This window comes from Tamandua tetradactyla, chromosome 18, assembly GCF_023851605.1.
Source record: "Tamandua tetradactyla isolate mTamTet1 chromosome 18, mTamTet1.pri, whole genome shotgun sequence".
Lineage (NCBI taxonomy): Eukaryota > Metazoa > Chordata > Mammalia > Pilosa > Myrmecophagidae > Tamandua > Tamandua tetradactyla.
In genome coordinates this window covers 51,128,238-51,144,374 of record NC_135344.1, presented here as the reverse complement: position 1 = coordinate 51,144,374, position 16,137 = coordinate 51,128,238, and the positions used below count along the sequence as shown (strand labels likewise).

At 38.2% G+C, this 16,137-nt stretch overlaps 2 protein-coding genes and 1 non-coding gene across 5 annotated transcripts in view; 2 read left to right on the top strand and 1 right to left on the bottom strand.

Moving 5' to 3' along the window:
- RNF125 (ring finger protein 125) overlaps nt 1-16,137 on the top strand; it is a 133,838-nt gene that overhangs the window by 104,413 nt on the left and 13,288 nt on the right. For 2 of the 3 annotated variants that reach the window (XM_077135712.1, XM_077135710.1), the window contains exon 5: nt 14,257-14,364. The exons of the other annotated variant lie outside the window; for it this stretch is intronic. In XM_077135712.1, coding sequence (XP_076991827.1) covers nt 14,257-14,364 — 108 coding nt within the window. The remainder of the gene's footprint in view (nt 1-14,256; nt 14,365-16,137) is intronic. 3 annotated transcript variants of the gene reach the window in all.
- On the top strand, nt 1,387-14,190 carry LOC143662759 (uncharacterized). Its single transcript, XM_077136147.1, has 3 exons — nt 1,387-1,495; nt 1,637-1,827; nt 13,652-14,190. Exons 1-3 carry the CDS (start codon nt 1,387-1,389, stop codon nt 14,021-14,023), a joined length of 672 nt encoding a protein of 223 aa, XP_076992262.1. The 3' UTR covers nt 14,024-14,190.
- On the bottom strand, nt 3,707-3,813 carry LOC143662870 (U6 spliceosomal RNA). The gene has a single exon (XR_013165637.1). It is a non-coding gene; the product is annotated as a U6 spliceosomal RNA (small nuclear RNA).

Here is a 16,137-nt window from a genome sequence, read left to right as displayed (position 1 = left end):
TAAAGTTTGCTGTCTTATATGGACGTGGTTCATGGCTCCCAAAGCAATTACAATTGTAATATCAAAGATCACTGATCATAGATCACTATAGCAGATATAATAACAATGAAAAAATTTGAAATATTGTGAGACATACCAAAATGTAAAACAGAGACACGAAGTGGGCACATGCTGTTGGGAAAATGGCACTAATTGACATGCTTAACACCAGGTTGCCACAAACCTTCAATTTGTAAAAAACACAATATCTGCAAAAGTGAAATAAAGTGCAATAAAATGATGTATGCCTGTATCAATCATTATTTCTTAGATACATTGTGCAAACTTGTTATTGGCTCATGAAACATGCTTGTAAATATCCTCTCCAAAAGGCTTAAGTCAATTTATATATCAGCAATTATGAGTAAACCCCTTTCACCTTATGAACCTGGCCAAGATTGAGTATATTTATTATTCAATTACCTTGACTTAACAGGTATAAAATGATACAATGATATCTTGGAGGTTAATTTGAGTTGTTTTCTAGTTTGCAAGCTGCCAGACTGCAATATACCAAAACTGGAAAGGCTTTTAAAAAGGGGAATTTAATAAGTTACACGTTTACAGTTCCAAGCCTATATAATTGTCCAAACTAAGGAACCAACAAGAGATTACCTTCACCCAATAAAGGCTGATGGGTCAGGAGCACCTCTGTCAGTTGGGTAGTCATGTGGCCATCATCTGCTGGTCCTAGGCTCCATTGCCTTCAGCTCTATTCCTGTGAGGGTTCCTCACTTTGCTTCTCCGGGGCTGACTTTCATCTCTTGGCTTCCCTTAGCTCTCTCCAGGTTCTGACTTGCTTAACATCTCATGGTAATGTCTGCTGGGCTTCAAGCATCTCTAAACATCCATGTTTCTGTTCTCTGAAGCAACTGTTCTTCAAGTGTCACATCTGCACTCTCTGTCAGGTCTGAGGCTTCTGTTCTTTCTGTCAGCTCTCTCCAAAATGTTTCTACTTTTAAAGGATTCTGGTAAACTAATCAAGCAAGATTCACCCTGAATAGGTAGAGTCACAGCTCCATCTAATCAAAAGGTGACACCCAAAATTGGGCATGTCACATCTCTTTGGAGATAATCTACTCAAAATTTCAACCTACAATATCGAATCAGGATTAAAAGAAACAGCTACCCACACATGATTGAATCAGGATTAAAACATGGCTTTTCTGGGATACATAATATTGTGCTGGCTTGGTTTTTTTCTAATTTATGTATATACACACGTGTGTGTGTGTGTGTGTATGAATAGTTTTTTTTAATTTGTGTCTTAGGTTTTATTTATTTTTTAAATAAAAGCCTTTTCAAAAGTGGATGAGATTGAAATCTAAGTATATAATAGATAGAGAGATGGTCCTCATAATAATTCTGAAAGATAGTTATGATTATTATCCCCATTTTAGAAATGATAGACTGAAACCCACAAAGGTTAAGCAAGTTGTGCAAGGTCACACAGCAGGTAAGTGGCAGAGCCAATATTTGACCTGCTCTGTTTCCGACCTGGGCCGGTTCACCCCTCCTTAGGCAACCTGGTGGTCCCCGGCTCCTGGGAGGTCACCATATTGATGCCGAACTTTGTGCGGACACCCAATCGGCATAGCGCACTGCAGCCCAGAACTCCTGGGCTCAAGCGATCCTCCTGCCTCAGCCTCCCGAGTAGCTGGGACTACAGGCGCGCGCCACCGCGCCCGTCCAGAGTCAGTATTTGAACATAGTAGGCTAGCTCGAGAGCCTGAAGGGGAGCCCCTGTGCTCACCACCACATTCAAGGGAAAAGCCACAGTGTGCAAAGGTACTTGTTACTGATCATTAATGGCCTAGGTATTGCACCCTTGGAATTGCTAGCTAGCAGCTTATTAAAAATATTTTTACTGTGATATCTTCACATACCATAAGAGCCCAAATAGTCAGTGGCTCAAAATATCATCACATGAATGTACAATGTACAAATTTTAAAAATGTTTTTGCATGAGGAAGAACAAAGGATTGTCATTATTGCAGGGTGCTGAAAATAGATGATAACTAATACTTCAAAATGTCACATTATGTGTAAGACTAAAGCAAAAAATGTTTATTTGTTACAAAATTTAGATTTTGACTAGAGCATTTCCTAATATAACTCATGTAGATAGTTTGATTGAATGTCATAAGTACTTGGAATCTCAGGTAGCACATGAGATTTTGTTGGTTTGTCCAGAGTGATCCCCCGATGAATCCCAGAATGATTTGATCAGTGACTGGAAAAGTATTTACAAGCCCCCTTCGGGGAATGGTGAGAGTGGGGAGAAATTCAACTTCCCCAAGTTGAATTCTTGACATTCTCACAAGCAGTGTGGACAACCAAAGCTATAGGCTGAGTCCCCAGTCTTGGGGTTTGTTCACATGAAACTTAACCCCACAAAAGATAGGTCAAGTCTACTCAAAATTTAGGCCTAAGAGTCACCCCCAAGAGAGCCTCTTTTGTTGCTCAGATGTGGCCCCTCTCTCCAGCCAATATGATGAGCAGTCTCACCACCCTCCCCCTCTCTGTGTGGGACATGACTTCCAGGGGTGTGGACCTTCCTGGCAACGTGGGACAAAGATCCTGGAATGAGCTGAGACTCAGCATCAAAGGACTGAGAAAAACCCTAGAATGAGCTGAGAATTAACATCAAGAGACTGAGAGAACCTTCTCGACCAAAAGGGGGAAGAGTAAAATGAGGCAAAGTGTCAATGTCTGAGAGATTCCAAACAGAGTCGAGAGGTTATCCTGGAGGTTATTCTTACGCATTAAGTAGATATCACCTTGTTGTTCAAGATGTAGTGGAGAGGCTGGAGGGAATTGCCTGAAAATGTAGTGCTGTGTTCCAGTAGCCCTGTTTCTTGATGATGATTGAACAATGATATAGGTTTCACAATGAGACTCTGTGAATGTGAAAACCTTATGTCTGATGCTCCTTTTAGCTACTATATCAACAGAAGAGTAGAACATATGGAATAAAAATAAATAATAGGGGGAACAAATGTTAAAATAAATTCAGTTTGAAATAGTGGTGAATGAAAGCGAGGGGTAAGGGGTATGGTACGTATAGTTTTTTTTTTCTCTATTATCATTTTATTTCTTTTTCTGTTGTCTTTTTATTTCTTTTTCTAAATCGATGCAAATGTACTAAGAAATGATGAATATGCAACTATGTGATGATATTAAGAATTACTGATTATATATGTAGAATGGAATGATTTCCAAATGTTTTGTTTATTTTTTTAATTAATAAAAAATATATCATCACATGGCTGTATATTCATCACAATGATCATCTTTACAACATTTTCATCAGTCCAGAAAAAGAAAGAAAAAAACCTCATACATCCTGATACTGCTTGCCTCCCTCTCTCATTGACCACTAGTATTGTGACCTACCCCATTTTAAAAAAATTTTAATTAATAAAACCAATGAACATATAATATGAACATTCTTTTTTATTTCCATCACATAGTTGTATATTAATCATCATGATAATTTCTTAGGACATTTGCATCAATTCAGGAAAAGAAATAAACAGAAAACAAAAAAATTCACACATAACATACCCCTTACTGCTTTCATTGATCACCAGCCTTTCAACCTACTAAATTAATTTTAACATTTGTTCCCCTATTATTTATTTATTTATTTATTTTTTGGGCAGAAAAAAATATGGAACGCTTCACGAATTTGTGTATCATCCTTGCGCAGGGGCCATGCTAATCTTCTCTGTATCGTTCCAATTTTAGTATATGTGCTGCCGAAGCGAGCACTATTTATTTATTTTTAATTCATATGTTTTACTCATCTGTCCATTAAGTAGATAAAAGAAGCATCAGATACAAGGTTTTCACAATCACACATCACATTGCAAAAGCTATATCATCATGCAATCATCTTCAAGGAACATAGCTACTGGAACACAGCTCTAATTTTCAGGCAGTTCACTCCAGCCTCTCTGTTACGCCTTAAGTAAAAAGGTGATATCTATTTAATGCGTAAGGATAACTTCCAGGATAACCTCTCGGCTCTGTTTGGAATCTCTCAGCCATTGTCACTTTATTTTGTCTCATTTCACTCTTCCCCTTTTTGGTCCAGAAGGTTTTCCCAATCCCTTAGTGCTGAGTCCCAGGTCATTCTAGGATTTCTGTCCCACATTGCCAGGAAGGTCCACACCCTTGAAAGTAATGTCCCACGTAGAGAGGGGGAGGGCAGTGAGTTCGCTTGTCGTGTTGGCTGAGAGAGAGAGGCCACATCTGAGCAACAAAAGACCTTCTCTTGGGGGTGACTTTTAGACCTAATCTAAGTGGGCTTAGCCTATCCTCTGCAGGGTTAAGTTTCATATGAACGAACCCCAAGATTGGGGACCCAGCCCATTGCCTTGGTTGTCCCCACTGCTTGTGAGAATATCAAAAATATTCCAGTTGGGGAAGCTGAATTTTCCCCCTTTCTCACCATGCCCCCAAGGGGACCCTGCAAACACTTTTTTATTCCCTGTTCAAATCCTTCTGGGATTTATCGAGCCATCACTCTGGACAAACCTATAAAATCTCATTCCCTACTCAAAGTTCCATCTACTTATGGTGTTCAATTAAGCTGTTGTGGTAGTTAGATTCAGTTGTCAACTTGGCCAGGTGAAAGCACCTAGTTCTGTTGCTGTGGACATGAGCCAATGGTAGGTGAATCTCATCTATTGCTAATTACATCTGCAGTCAGCTAGGAGGCGTGTCTGCTGCAATGAGTGACATTGACTTAATTGGCTGGTGCTTAAATGAGAGAACGCAATGTAGCACAGCCTAGCAGCTTGGCATTCCTCATCTCAGCACTTGCAGCTCAGCCCGGGCCCTTGGAGATGGAGAAAGAAATCACCCCGGAGAAAGTTGTTGGAACTCAGGGGCCTGGAGAGAAGACCAGCAGAGACCATCCTGTGCCTTCCACGTAAGAAAGAACCTCAGTGGAAAGTTAGCTTCCTTTCCTCTGAAGAACCAACAAAATAAATCCCCTTTTATTAAAAGCCAATCCGTCTCTGGTGTGTTGCATTCCGGCAGCTAGCAAACTAGAACAGCTGTCCACATAAGTTATATTAGGAAATGAACTAGTCAAAATATAAATTTTGTAATAAATGAATATTTTTTGCTTTAGTCTCACACATAAGTTAAAGTTTTAAAATATGAATTACCATCTATTTTCAACACCTTGCAGTAATGATATTCCTTTGTTCTTCCTCATGTAAACCATTTCAAAATTTGTACATTTAGTTACTATCATTATACACTCTAGGCATTCCTAAATTATACCATCTCAGTCTTCATCGTCTGTCTTTCCTTCTGATTTCATTTATGCCCCCAGGCCCCATTTTTTTTTAAGCCCATCTCTCCCCCTATTATTTGTTTATTTTTGTCCTTTTTTTTTTTTTTTAACTCATCTCCATACCCTGGATAAAGGGAGCATCAACCACAAGCTTTTTGCAATCACATGGTCACATTGCAAAAGCTCTATTGTTATACAGTTGTCTTCAAGAATCAAGGCTACTGGAACACAACTCAAGAGTTTCAAGTACTTCCCTCTAGCCACTCCAATATACCACAAACTAAAAAGGAATCTCTATATAACGCATAAGAATAACCTCCAGGATAATCTCTCGACTCTGTTTGAAATCTCTCAACTTTATTGTGTCTCATTTGTCTCGTCCCTCTTTTGGTCAAGAAGTCTTCCTCAAACCCTTGATGCCAGGTCCCTTCTCATCCCAGGAGTCATTTCCCATGCTGCCAGGGAGATTAACACCCCTGGGAGTCATGATCCATGTAGGGAGGGAAGTGAAGTTCACCTGCTGAGTTGGCTTGCGAGGGGGGGGGGTGTCACATCTGAGCAACAGAAGAGGTTATCTGGGAGTGACTGTTGGGCATAATTATAAGGAGGCTTAGTTTTTCCTTTGCAGGAATAAGTTTCATAGGGGGGAGACCCAAGATCGAGGGCTCAGCCTATTTAATTGATTGTCCTCACTGCTTATGAGAGTATCAGCAATTCCCCAGTCCCCCAAGAGGACTTTGCAAATACTTTTTTATTCTCTGCCCAAATTATCCTGGGATGTTTCGGGGCATCACAGTAACCTGTACAAAGCAACAAGATCTCATGCCCTGTTCAAGATTCCATGTAATTATGGTGTTGGAATAAACTGACCATACAAGTTAAATTAGATAATGTGCCACCAAAAATATAAATTTTGCACCTAATAAACATCTCTGACTTTGGTCTCACACGGTAGTTGAAGTTTTAAAGTATGGACCATATTATCCTTTACCCTGCGTTCTGATTTACCTTTAGTCTTATCCAGATCAGCTTCATTCATATCTCTACTTGAAGTCTGATCACTTTTTCAATTTTTTAAACAATTCCTATATGGGGTACTGATGACTTTCATGGCCTCAGGGCTTTAACTTTGACTCTTAGATATCATATAAATACCCTAAGTTTCTGGGAATGACCAGTTACTCAAATAGTTCAGTATCTCAGAAGTTGGAAATAACAATTACAGCTCCTGAATACATGAGACTGCTATAAGAACTTACAATCTAGGACCCTTTACAATAGGCCCCAACCTGATAACCCATGCTCTTGACTTCAGCTCTCCAAGTTTCTGTATTATAGTTAGTCCATATGAGTGAAGCATGATAATATCTATCTTTTTGTTTCTGACATTCCATTTAATGTACTGTCCTCAAGGTTCATTCACCTAATTTCATGCTTCACAACTTCATTCCTTCTTTTAGCCACTCATTAGTCATTGTAAGTATATGCCATAGTTGCCCCTTCCATTCCTCAGTCGTCGTACCCTTGGCCACCTCCATCCTTTGTGCATAGGGAACACTGCCACCATAAACACAGTGTGCAAATGTCTATTCCTTTTCCCACACTCAGTTCCTCCAGGTATATGCTGAGCATCAGGGTTTCAGCATCATATGGCAACACCACATGGCCCAGCAGAGGGGCTGCACTCTCAGCTTCCCTACCAACAGTGAATAGATACATCTCTTTCTCCACATTTTCTCCAGCATTTGTATCTCTGTTCCTTTTTAAACAGCTTTATTCACACATCATACAATCCAACCTAAGTAAAAAAATCAGTGGTTCCTGTATAATCACATAGCCATGGCTTCACTACCACAATCTATATGAGGACATTTCCTTTTCTTCTGCAAAGAATCCCATACCCCTCTCCCATATCTCCCACTCACTGACATTTAGTTTTGGCATATTGCCCTTGTTACATTCTATGGAACCATATTATAATGTTACTGTTGACTACAGACCCCAGCTTGCATTGATTACATTTTTTCCTGTATACCATCCCATTTCCAACATCTTGAAATGTTGACATTCAGTTGTTCTACCTCATGCAAAAACTTTCTTATATTAGTACATTTAATCATTATCATTGTCCATTGTAGGCATTCCTAAGTTGTACTGTCACATTTTTTATCTTTTCCTTTCCTGCTCGTGTCATACATGCCCCCAGCTCTTCTCCCTCAACCGTACTCACATTCAGCTCCATTCAGTGGACTTATATTATTGTGCGACCATCAGTAGTATTGTGCTATCCATTTCTGAATCTTGTACAATCAGTAAATTATAGCAGTGCATTTGTTCTGATTTGCTAGCTGCTGGAATGCAATATACCAGAAACAGAATGGCTTTTAAAAAGGGGAATTTAATGAATTGCTAGTTTAGTTCTAAGGCCAAGAAAATGTCCCAATTAAAACAAGTCTAAAGAAATGTCCAATCAAAGGCATCCAGGGAAAGATACCTTGGTTCAAGAAGGGCGATGAAGTTCAGGGTTTCTCTTTCAAGTGAGAAGGCACATGGCGAAAACAGTCAGGACTTCTCTCTCAGGTGGAAGAGCACGTGGTGAACATGGTGTCATCTGCTAGCTTTCTCTCCTGGCTTCCTATTTCATGAAGCTCCCTGGGAGGCATCTTCCTTCTTCACCTCCAAAGGTCGCTGGCTGGTGGACTCTCTGCTTTGTAGTGTTGCTCTCTCTGAATCTCTCATTCTCCAAAATATTTCCTCTTTTATAGGACTCCAATAAACCAATCAAGACCCACCCAAATGGGTGGAGACATGTTGTCCCTTAATCCAGTTTAACAACCACTCTTGACTAAATCACATCAACTAGGGAGATGATCTCATTACAGTTTCAAACATACAGTATTGAATAGAGATTATTCTACCTTTATGAAATGGGATTTATATTAAAACATGGCTTTTCTTAGGGGGCATACTTCCTTTCAAACCAGCACAGCATTCTATACTTCTTCAGCACCAAATGCCCAGAGTCTACTCTCTGTCTCCTGATTATCTGTGTTCTTAATTTTAACTCTCAGAGTTCACTCATTAATGTTAGTTCATATTAGTGAGACCATACAGTATTTGTCCTTTTGTTTCTGGCTAATTTCATTCAGCATTATGTCCTCAATGTTTATCCATGTTGTTACATGCTTCATGACTTTATTCTGTCTTACAGCTGCATAATATTCCGTTGTATGTATATTCCACAGCTTGTTTAGCCACTCATCTGTTGATGGATATTTGGGCTCTTGGCAATTGTGAATAATGCCACTATAAACACCAATGTGCAAATGTCCATTTGTTTCTTTGCCTTCAGTTCCTCTGAACGTATACCTAGTAATGGGATTATTGGATCATATGGCAGTTCTATACTTAGCTTCCTGAAGAACCACCAAACTGCCTTCCAGAGCGGTTACACCATTTTACATTCCCACCAACAATGGATAAGTGTGCCTCTTTCTCCACATGCCCTCCCAACACTTGTCATTTTCTGTTTTTTTTTAATAATAGCCGTTCTAATGGATGTGAAATGATATATCATTGTGTTTTTTTTTACAGGCATTAACACATTTGTTTTTATTTAATTAAACCATAAACAACAAGATAAAATTTTAAATATGCAATTTTAGGCAATTTAGTGGTGGTAGAATAAAAACAGAGACAGAGTGTTACATATGTTGCCTGAAATTCAATACACCAAACCAGTGGGTCATATTAAAATTTTGAATAGATGCTGGTGATTCTGTAAATTATGCGAGTTATAGGGGAAAAAACACTGCATCTTAGGTGGAAAAACCTATTTTTTTTTTTCATATTTACCACTGTTTGTACTAACTACCATTTGGTGGGTACCTATTTGCCAGGAATTACATCTCCCACCAATCCTTCAGGTTAGGTGAGTTTAGGTTACAAATGAGACATTGAGGTGCAGATGAAGAAGATAATTTGAATAGTGGATTTCAGAATTGGGATTCAAGCTTAGATCTATTGACTTGAAGTATCATACTTTTTTTTTTCCGACAGTCTAAATTGAATCCCATAGAGCTTAGAAATATTTGTAACCAATTCCAGCATTTGAAGATAAGAAGAAACCCAAAGAGACTTTTATTGTCTTTACACATGCATTGAAAATCTACCATTTGTAAAATATGTTTAGACAGAAAATTGGGAGGAAGAGTGGGTAATACGAATTTATTATTATACTATGCAGCATGCTGGAAGCTCCACTGAATCTGTTTCAGTATACTTTGTTTTCCTCCAGTCTTATGTCCACTTGAATGATGCCAAAAATGATTATATAATCTTTTCATTTTCAATTGAATTTATTATTTTTTATTAAAAGAAGAGTAAACTAAACAAGGTCTAATGTAAGAGTCACCCCTCTGTGTCAGTATGTTTCTTCGTTTAATTCACTGTTATTTTTTAAATATATTTTTACTGACAAAACATAACATACAAACACAAACGTTCTTAACATATGAACATTCCGTTCTTGGTTTATATTCAAGGACTCAAACTTTCATCACATAATTGTATATTCATCACCATGATCATTTTTTAGTACATTTGCATCACTCCAGAAAAAGAAATAAAAAGAAAAAACTCATGCATACCATATCCCTTACCCCTCCCTTTCATTGACCACTAGTATTTCCATCTACCCAATACATTTTAACCTTTGTTACCCCTATTTTTTTTCTGTATCCCTTACCATTCCCTTTCATTGATCACTAGTATCATGTTGTGGAAGTTCCCTTCTTTTCCTATCCTTTGGAGTGTTTTCAACAAGAAAGGATGTTGGCTTTTGTCAAATGCCTTTTCTGCACCAGTCAAGATGATCATATGGTTTTTCTGCTTTGTTTTGTGGATATAGTGTGTTCTAGTTTGCCAGCTGCCGGAATGCAATATACCAGAAACAGAATGGCTTTTAAAAAGGGAAATTTAATAAGTTGCTAGTTTATAGTTCTAAGAATGAGAAAATGTCCCAGTTAAAGCAAGTCTATAGAAATGTCCACTCAAAGGCATCCAAGGAAAGATATGTTGGTTCAAGAAGGCTGATGAAGTTCAGGGTTTCTCTCTCAAGTAAGAAGGCACATGGCGAACACAGTCAGAGTTTCTCTCTCATCTGGAAAGGCACATGGTGAAAACGGTCAGGGTTCCTCTCTCATCTGGAAGGGCACATGATGAACATGGCATCATCTGCTAGCTTCTTTTCCTGGCTTCCTGTTTCATGAAGCTCCCCAGGAGGCATTTTCCTTCTTCATCTCCAAAGGTCACTGGCTGGTGGACTCTGCTTCTCATGCTTTGTCATTTTGCTCTGCTGTCTCTGAATCTCCCATTCTCCAAAATGTTTCCTCTTTTATAGGAGTTCAAAAACCAAGCAAGGCCCACCCAAATGGGTGGAGACATGTTGTCACCTAATGCAGCTTAACAACCACTCTCAATTACATCACATCTCCAGGGAGATGATCTAATTACAGTTTCAAACATACAATGCTGAATAGGAATTAGAAAAAATGGCTGCCTTTACAAAATGGGATTAGGATTAAAACATGGCTTTTCTAGGGTACATACATCATTACAAACAAGCATGTGGTGTATTACATTAATTGATTTTCTTATGTTGAACCATCCTTGGATATCTGGGATGAGTCCGACTTGGTCATGGTGTATGATTCTTTTAATGTGCTGCTGGATTCAATTTGCAGGAATTTTGTTGAGGATTTTTGCATCTATATTCATTAGATATTGGTCTGTAATTTTCTTTTCTTGCAGTATCTTTGTCTGGCTTTGGTATAAGGGTGATGTTGGCTTCATAGAATGAGTTAGGTAGCCGTTCCTCCTCTTCAATTTTTGGAAGAGTTTGCTGACATTCTGATTAGTAAGTGTCTTGGAGTATGTCTATTTGGATGTATTCTGTTTAGGGTACACTGCATTTCTTGGATCTGTAATTTTAAGTCTTTCATCAGAGTTGGGAAATTTTTAGTGATAATTTTCTCCATTAGTCTTTCTCCTCCTTTTTCCTTCTCTTCTCCTTCTGGGACACCCACAACACATATATTAGTGTGCTTCATTCAATTCCCTGAGTCCCTGCTCATATTTTTCCATTCTTTTCCCAATATTTTCTTTTGCTTGTTGGATTTCAGATGTCCCATCATCCAGTTCACTAATCCTATCTCCTGCCTCTTGAAATCAAACATTGTAGGTTTCCATTGTTTTTTTCATCTCTTCTACTGTGCCTTTCATTCCCATGATTTGTGTTTTCAGACTTTCAATTTCTTCTTTTTGTCTGTCCCTTGCCTTCTTTACATCCTCCCCCAGTTTGTTGATTTGATTTTTTATGAGATTTTCCATGTCTGTTCAAACATCCTGAATTAATTGCTTCAACTCCTGTATCTCATTTGAATTGTTGGTTTGTTCCTTTGACTGGGCCATATCTTCAATTTTCCTACTATGATTTGTTATTTTTTGCTGGTGTCTAGGCATTTAATTTCCTTAATTTATTCTGGAGATTGTTTTCACTCTTTTACCTAGGATTTTCTTGCTGGATGGTTTTGTTCTCTATCTGTTCATTGACAATCAGTTCCACTTATTCTAGACATCTAGCACAGGTTTTGCTTAATGGATCAGAATTTTCAGTTCTTGTTTTCTTGCTTCTTGCCCTGCCTGTATGGTGCGTTTTTTTTTTCTTTTTGCCTTAGGAGGGTCTACTTAGGTAATATCAACTCCAGTCAGATTTTCCCAGACCAGACTGGCCTCCTCAGGAAGAAAGAGTCGCCTGCATCAGTTTTCCCTGAGGGTGAGACCCAGCAGGTTTTCAGACTTTCCTATGAAGCCTCTAGGGACTCTTTGTTTTCCTATCTTGCCCGGTATGTGGTGCTTGTCTGCCTGCAGGTCCCACCAGCATAAGGTGATGCGGTACCTTTAACTTCAGCAGACTCTCCCTGCTGGGGATGTGGTGGAGACAGAGGAGAGATTGTAGTCTGGCTTTAATTGTTTCAGTTTTCCAGTCCCTGGAGTCTGAATTCCTTGAGGGAGGGATTCCACCTGAGCTGGGCCCCACCTCTCTCCTGGGGAAGGCATAGCCTCCAGGGAATACTTCCTTTCACCTGGCCAGTCTCTTTGTCTCTTGGACAAGCTTAATTCCACCCTTGCTGGGGCAGTTGGAGCCTGAGAAGCCTTGCAGTTGTAAAAAAAAAAAAAAAGTCCTTTTCAGAGCAGGATTCCAATTCCTCATGTTTGTTAATCAATTCTTAAGTTGGTACATTGCTCTATGTATCTCTAGGTCCTATGTGTCCCCTCTTTTTTTAGGATCCAGACCTTTTCAAGTATTTTTGTGCTGTCTGATCCAAAAACCTTTGGCTGTTTTTTTTTTTTTTTTTTCTGTCAGCCCTGTCCCTTCTGTGGTGGGGCAAAAACTAGTAACTTTAGCTTTTATTGTGGTTTAGCTGAGCTGGGGGCCTATTTTTAGTAGTCAGAATTTGTTCATTAATTCCACAATTGGAGTTTGGTTGTGCTCAGCCCCTTGCTGTTAGAAAAGTCTCTTTCCTATCCCCTCTGGGACCCAGCCTGTGGGGGAGGGGTGCCAGCTCCTTGGCTTGGGGGACTCGCAGTTCTGGGTGGGATCGCAGCTGGTCCAGCTTGTTCAGACTGGTGTATGCTGTGTGTCCTGTCACTGATGTGGCCCCAGCAGTTTTTTTCTGCACTATTCCAGGCTATTTACTAGCAGCTCTGGAGGACGAACTAAATCCCACACCTCACTAAGCCGCCATCTTGGACTCTCACTTCTAATATACTGTTGTTAATATTGGGTGCAACATCTCAGAAGATTTTACTCTTTATATCACCTCCAATATTGTGTTGGTTTAAACCATTATCAATAAATTTCCAAGTTAACCAACCACAATTATTTCCATTTCTGATCAACAGGGAGTGATCATAGCGATATAACATAACTATTAAATCTTCATATCCTCATAATTGCTTTTTTCTTAACTTAACCATAAGCATATTTAAATAAAGTATCCATATAGTCATTGTAAAGCCTGTATTTGCACAGTAAGTTTCATAAACCAATTTAAAATTAAGGCAACAAGGAAAAAAATCTACATATTTGAATAGGAAAGTTCTTACATTCTAAGTATTAAAACTTGGAGGGCGGTGCAACAGTAGCTTAGTGGCAGAATTCTCAACTGCCATGCCAGAGACCTGGGTTAGATTCCTGGAGCCTGCCCATGATAAAAAGTAACATTAAAAAAATAAAAAAAACTGGCAGATGACGTCACTTGGGGCTTGAGCGACTGCATTCCAGTATCCAAGAACTGGAGAGAGAAAATAGCCAAGAACGAATTAAGAGGGCAGAAGTCCAGGAATGTATTTCACATAGCCAGCCAAAAAAACTTTAAGACTAAAAACAAAGCAAAACCAGTTACCACGAATCTTAAGAAGATAAACATTGTGAATGATGAAAAAGTTAACAGAGTAAATAAAGCTTTTATAGATATACAAAAGGAACTTGCACACTTCTCAAAAGGCCTTTCCCTTGAACCTCTGCAGAAACAGCTGATTTCTCAGCAGCATCATGAAAACAAACCAGTTAATGTTGACGAGGCTACAAGATTAATGGTTCTGTTGTAATACAGTGGTGAAGCATCAAATTCAAAAAATCAATAAAAAAACTAACTTAGATACATTTGATCAGCTATCAAAACTGTGAATGTTGCTTAATATTTATGCATTTTTAAAACATATTAAGGTATGACAGAGTTTAAAACATTAAAACCTCTTTGAATGGTTACTTAATTTTTTAATTGTGACACCAATAATTACTTCACATTCTATCGTGAACTCGTGTTCTTGTTTATTTCTAGTTCTGTCCACTTTGTCGTTTAATACCTAATGAGAATCCAAGCAGCTTCAATTGCAGTTTAATAAGACATTTGCAAGTCAGTCACACTTTGTTTTATGGCGACTTCATAGTAAGTATATTGTCTTTTATGTTTTTATGCTGTCCATGTTAAGCTTATGTTTTTTTTAAGCTTACCTTTTTAATTCAAATGAAATAAAATTCTAGAGTTAAAAATGTGTGTGTTGCTAGTGTTAAGTATTAGCATTAAGTAGGAAATCTTAAAAGTACAATATTTTATAAATTTCATCATCAATATTAAAGGAGATAACTGTCTTGGACAAATTTTTTTGTGATCTAGATAATCAGATATTGTATAAACAGCCAGATTTAGTTTTTAAATTATTATTTTCCTTTCTACTCTAGTCCCTCCCTAGATATAGTCAGGGCTTTTATGAAGCTGAAAACTTAAATAGTGAGATGAAATCACAACACTAATGAAATGGTGCAGAGAGTTTGTTCGGTGTCTAGTAGCTTTTATGGTACATTGAATGACTAATAACAGATATGACCTCATCATTATAGTAAGATACATGTGATTTATCATTAGTTATTTAAATTCAGTAAAGCACAGCACTCTTGTTTTTTTGTTTTAATTTTATGTAATGGTATAACAAACCCCCACATACCCATAATTTAACTTCAATAATTATCAACTCATGGCCAATTACGCTTCTTTAAGAATTTTCTTTTTAAGTTGGGAGAAAAGTTAGTTATAGTTGAAATAGTTTTAATACTTACAGCTGTATTTCTCCTCAAAATGTTTTTGCTTAATTTTCCCATTAAGCAAAAAGTTAGTGTAGACTTTGTTCTACTTCAGTCCCTGTATGACTGTGTAAGAGTAACACAGTGTCCCTTCATAGATATCTAAAAGCAAAGGGAGAAATCACTTATAGCCATGTTATTAGCCATTTTAGCTAAAAACATGAAAAATTAGGGACAAAATTTGAATTTGCATATAATTTTCACAGTACTTTGACTTTTCTTTTTAGGCAGTTTCAAGATACAATTTAGTATTTTTGTTGAAGGTGGTTACTTGAAAATTTTCTCCTTCATTTTAATCTGCCCATTATGATTATCCAGATTCAGCACGAGGAGCTTGGGCTTTGCCTGGTTTTAAGTAACAGCTCTGCCACCACCGTGTGACTTTGGGCAGTGTATTTAACCTCTGAGCCTCAGTGCGCTCATTTGTTAAGTGAGGACAGCGGAAGCGCCTACTCTATAAATCTTCTGTGAGGTTTAAATGAGATAATCACGTAAATGACTTGCATAGTTTAGACACAGTTGTTAGGCAGGTTGGAGAGGGGAGTGAGCAAATGAGAATGTTAGGCCCATTTGAAGAATTGAAGGTTTACCACAGAGCCTTCATATGCTCCACGCCATCTCTCTAGTAGTAAGTCTTTTCTGGCCCCGAAGCATGCAAGGCCTCAGCAGAGCCTGGTTGTGACCCATGTGTTTTCATTTCTCACAGCACAAAGGAGTCACTCTTTATCTTTGCTCCATAATATGCTCCTTTTTTTTCTCTCGGTCCAGCTTTTTTTTAGTAAAATCAGAATAAACACAGCACACAGTGCTAGCATCTGAAAACAATAAGCAAGTATTTCACTTTTACAATAATATGTTCTAAAAGCCAGGTCGATTCCATGATTGTTCTGGAGAGTCTCCGTTCTTTTTTTTTTTTTTAGTTTTTTTAGTTTTTTTTTTAACTTTTTTTAATTGTGTAATATAACAGACATATAAAGCAAAGAAATAAAAAAAGCAATCGTTTTCAGAGCACTCTTCAACAAGTGGTTACAGAACAGGCCCCGGAGTTTGTCATGGGCTACCATACAATACTCTCAGATTT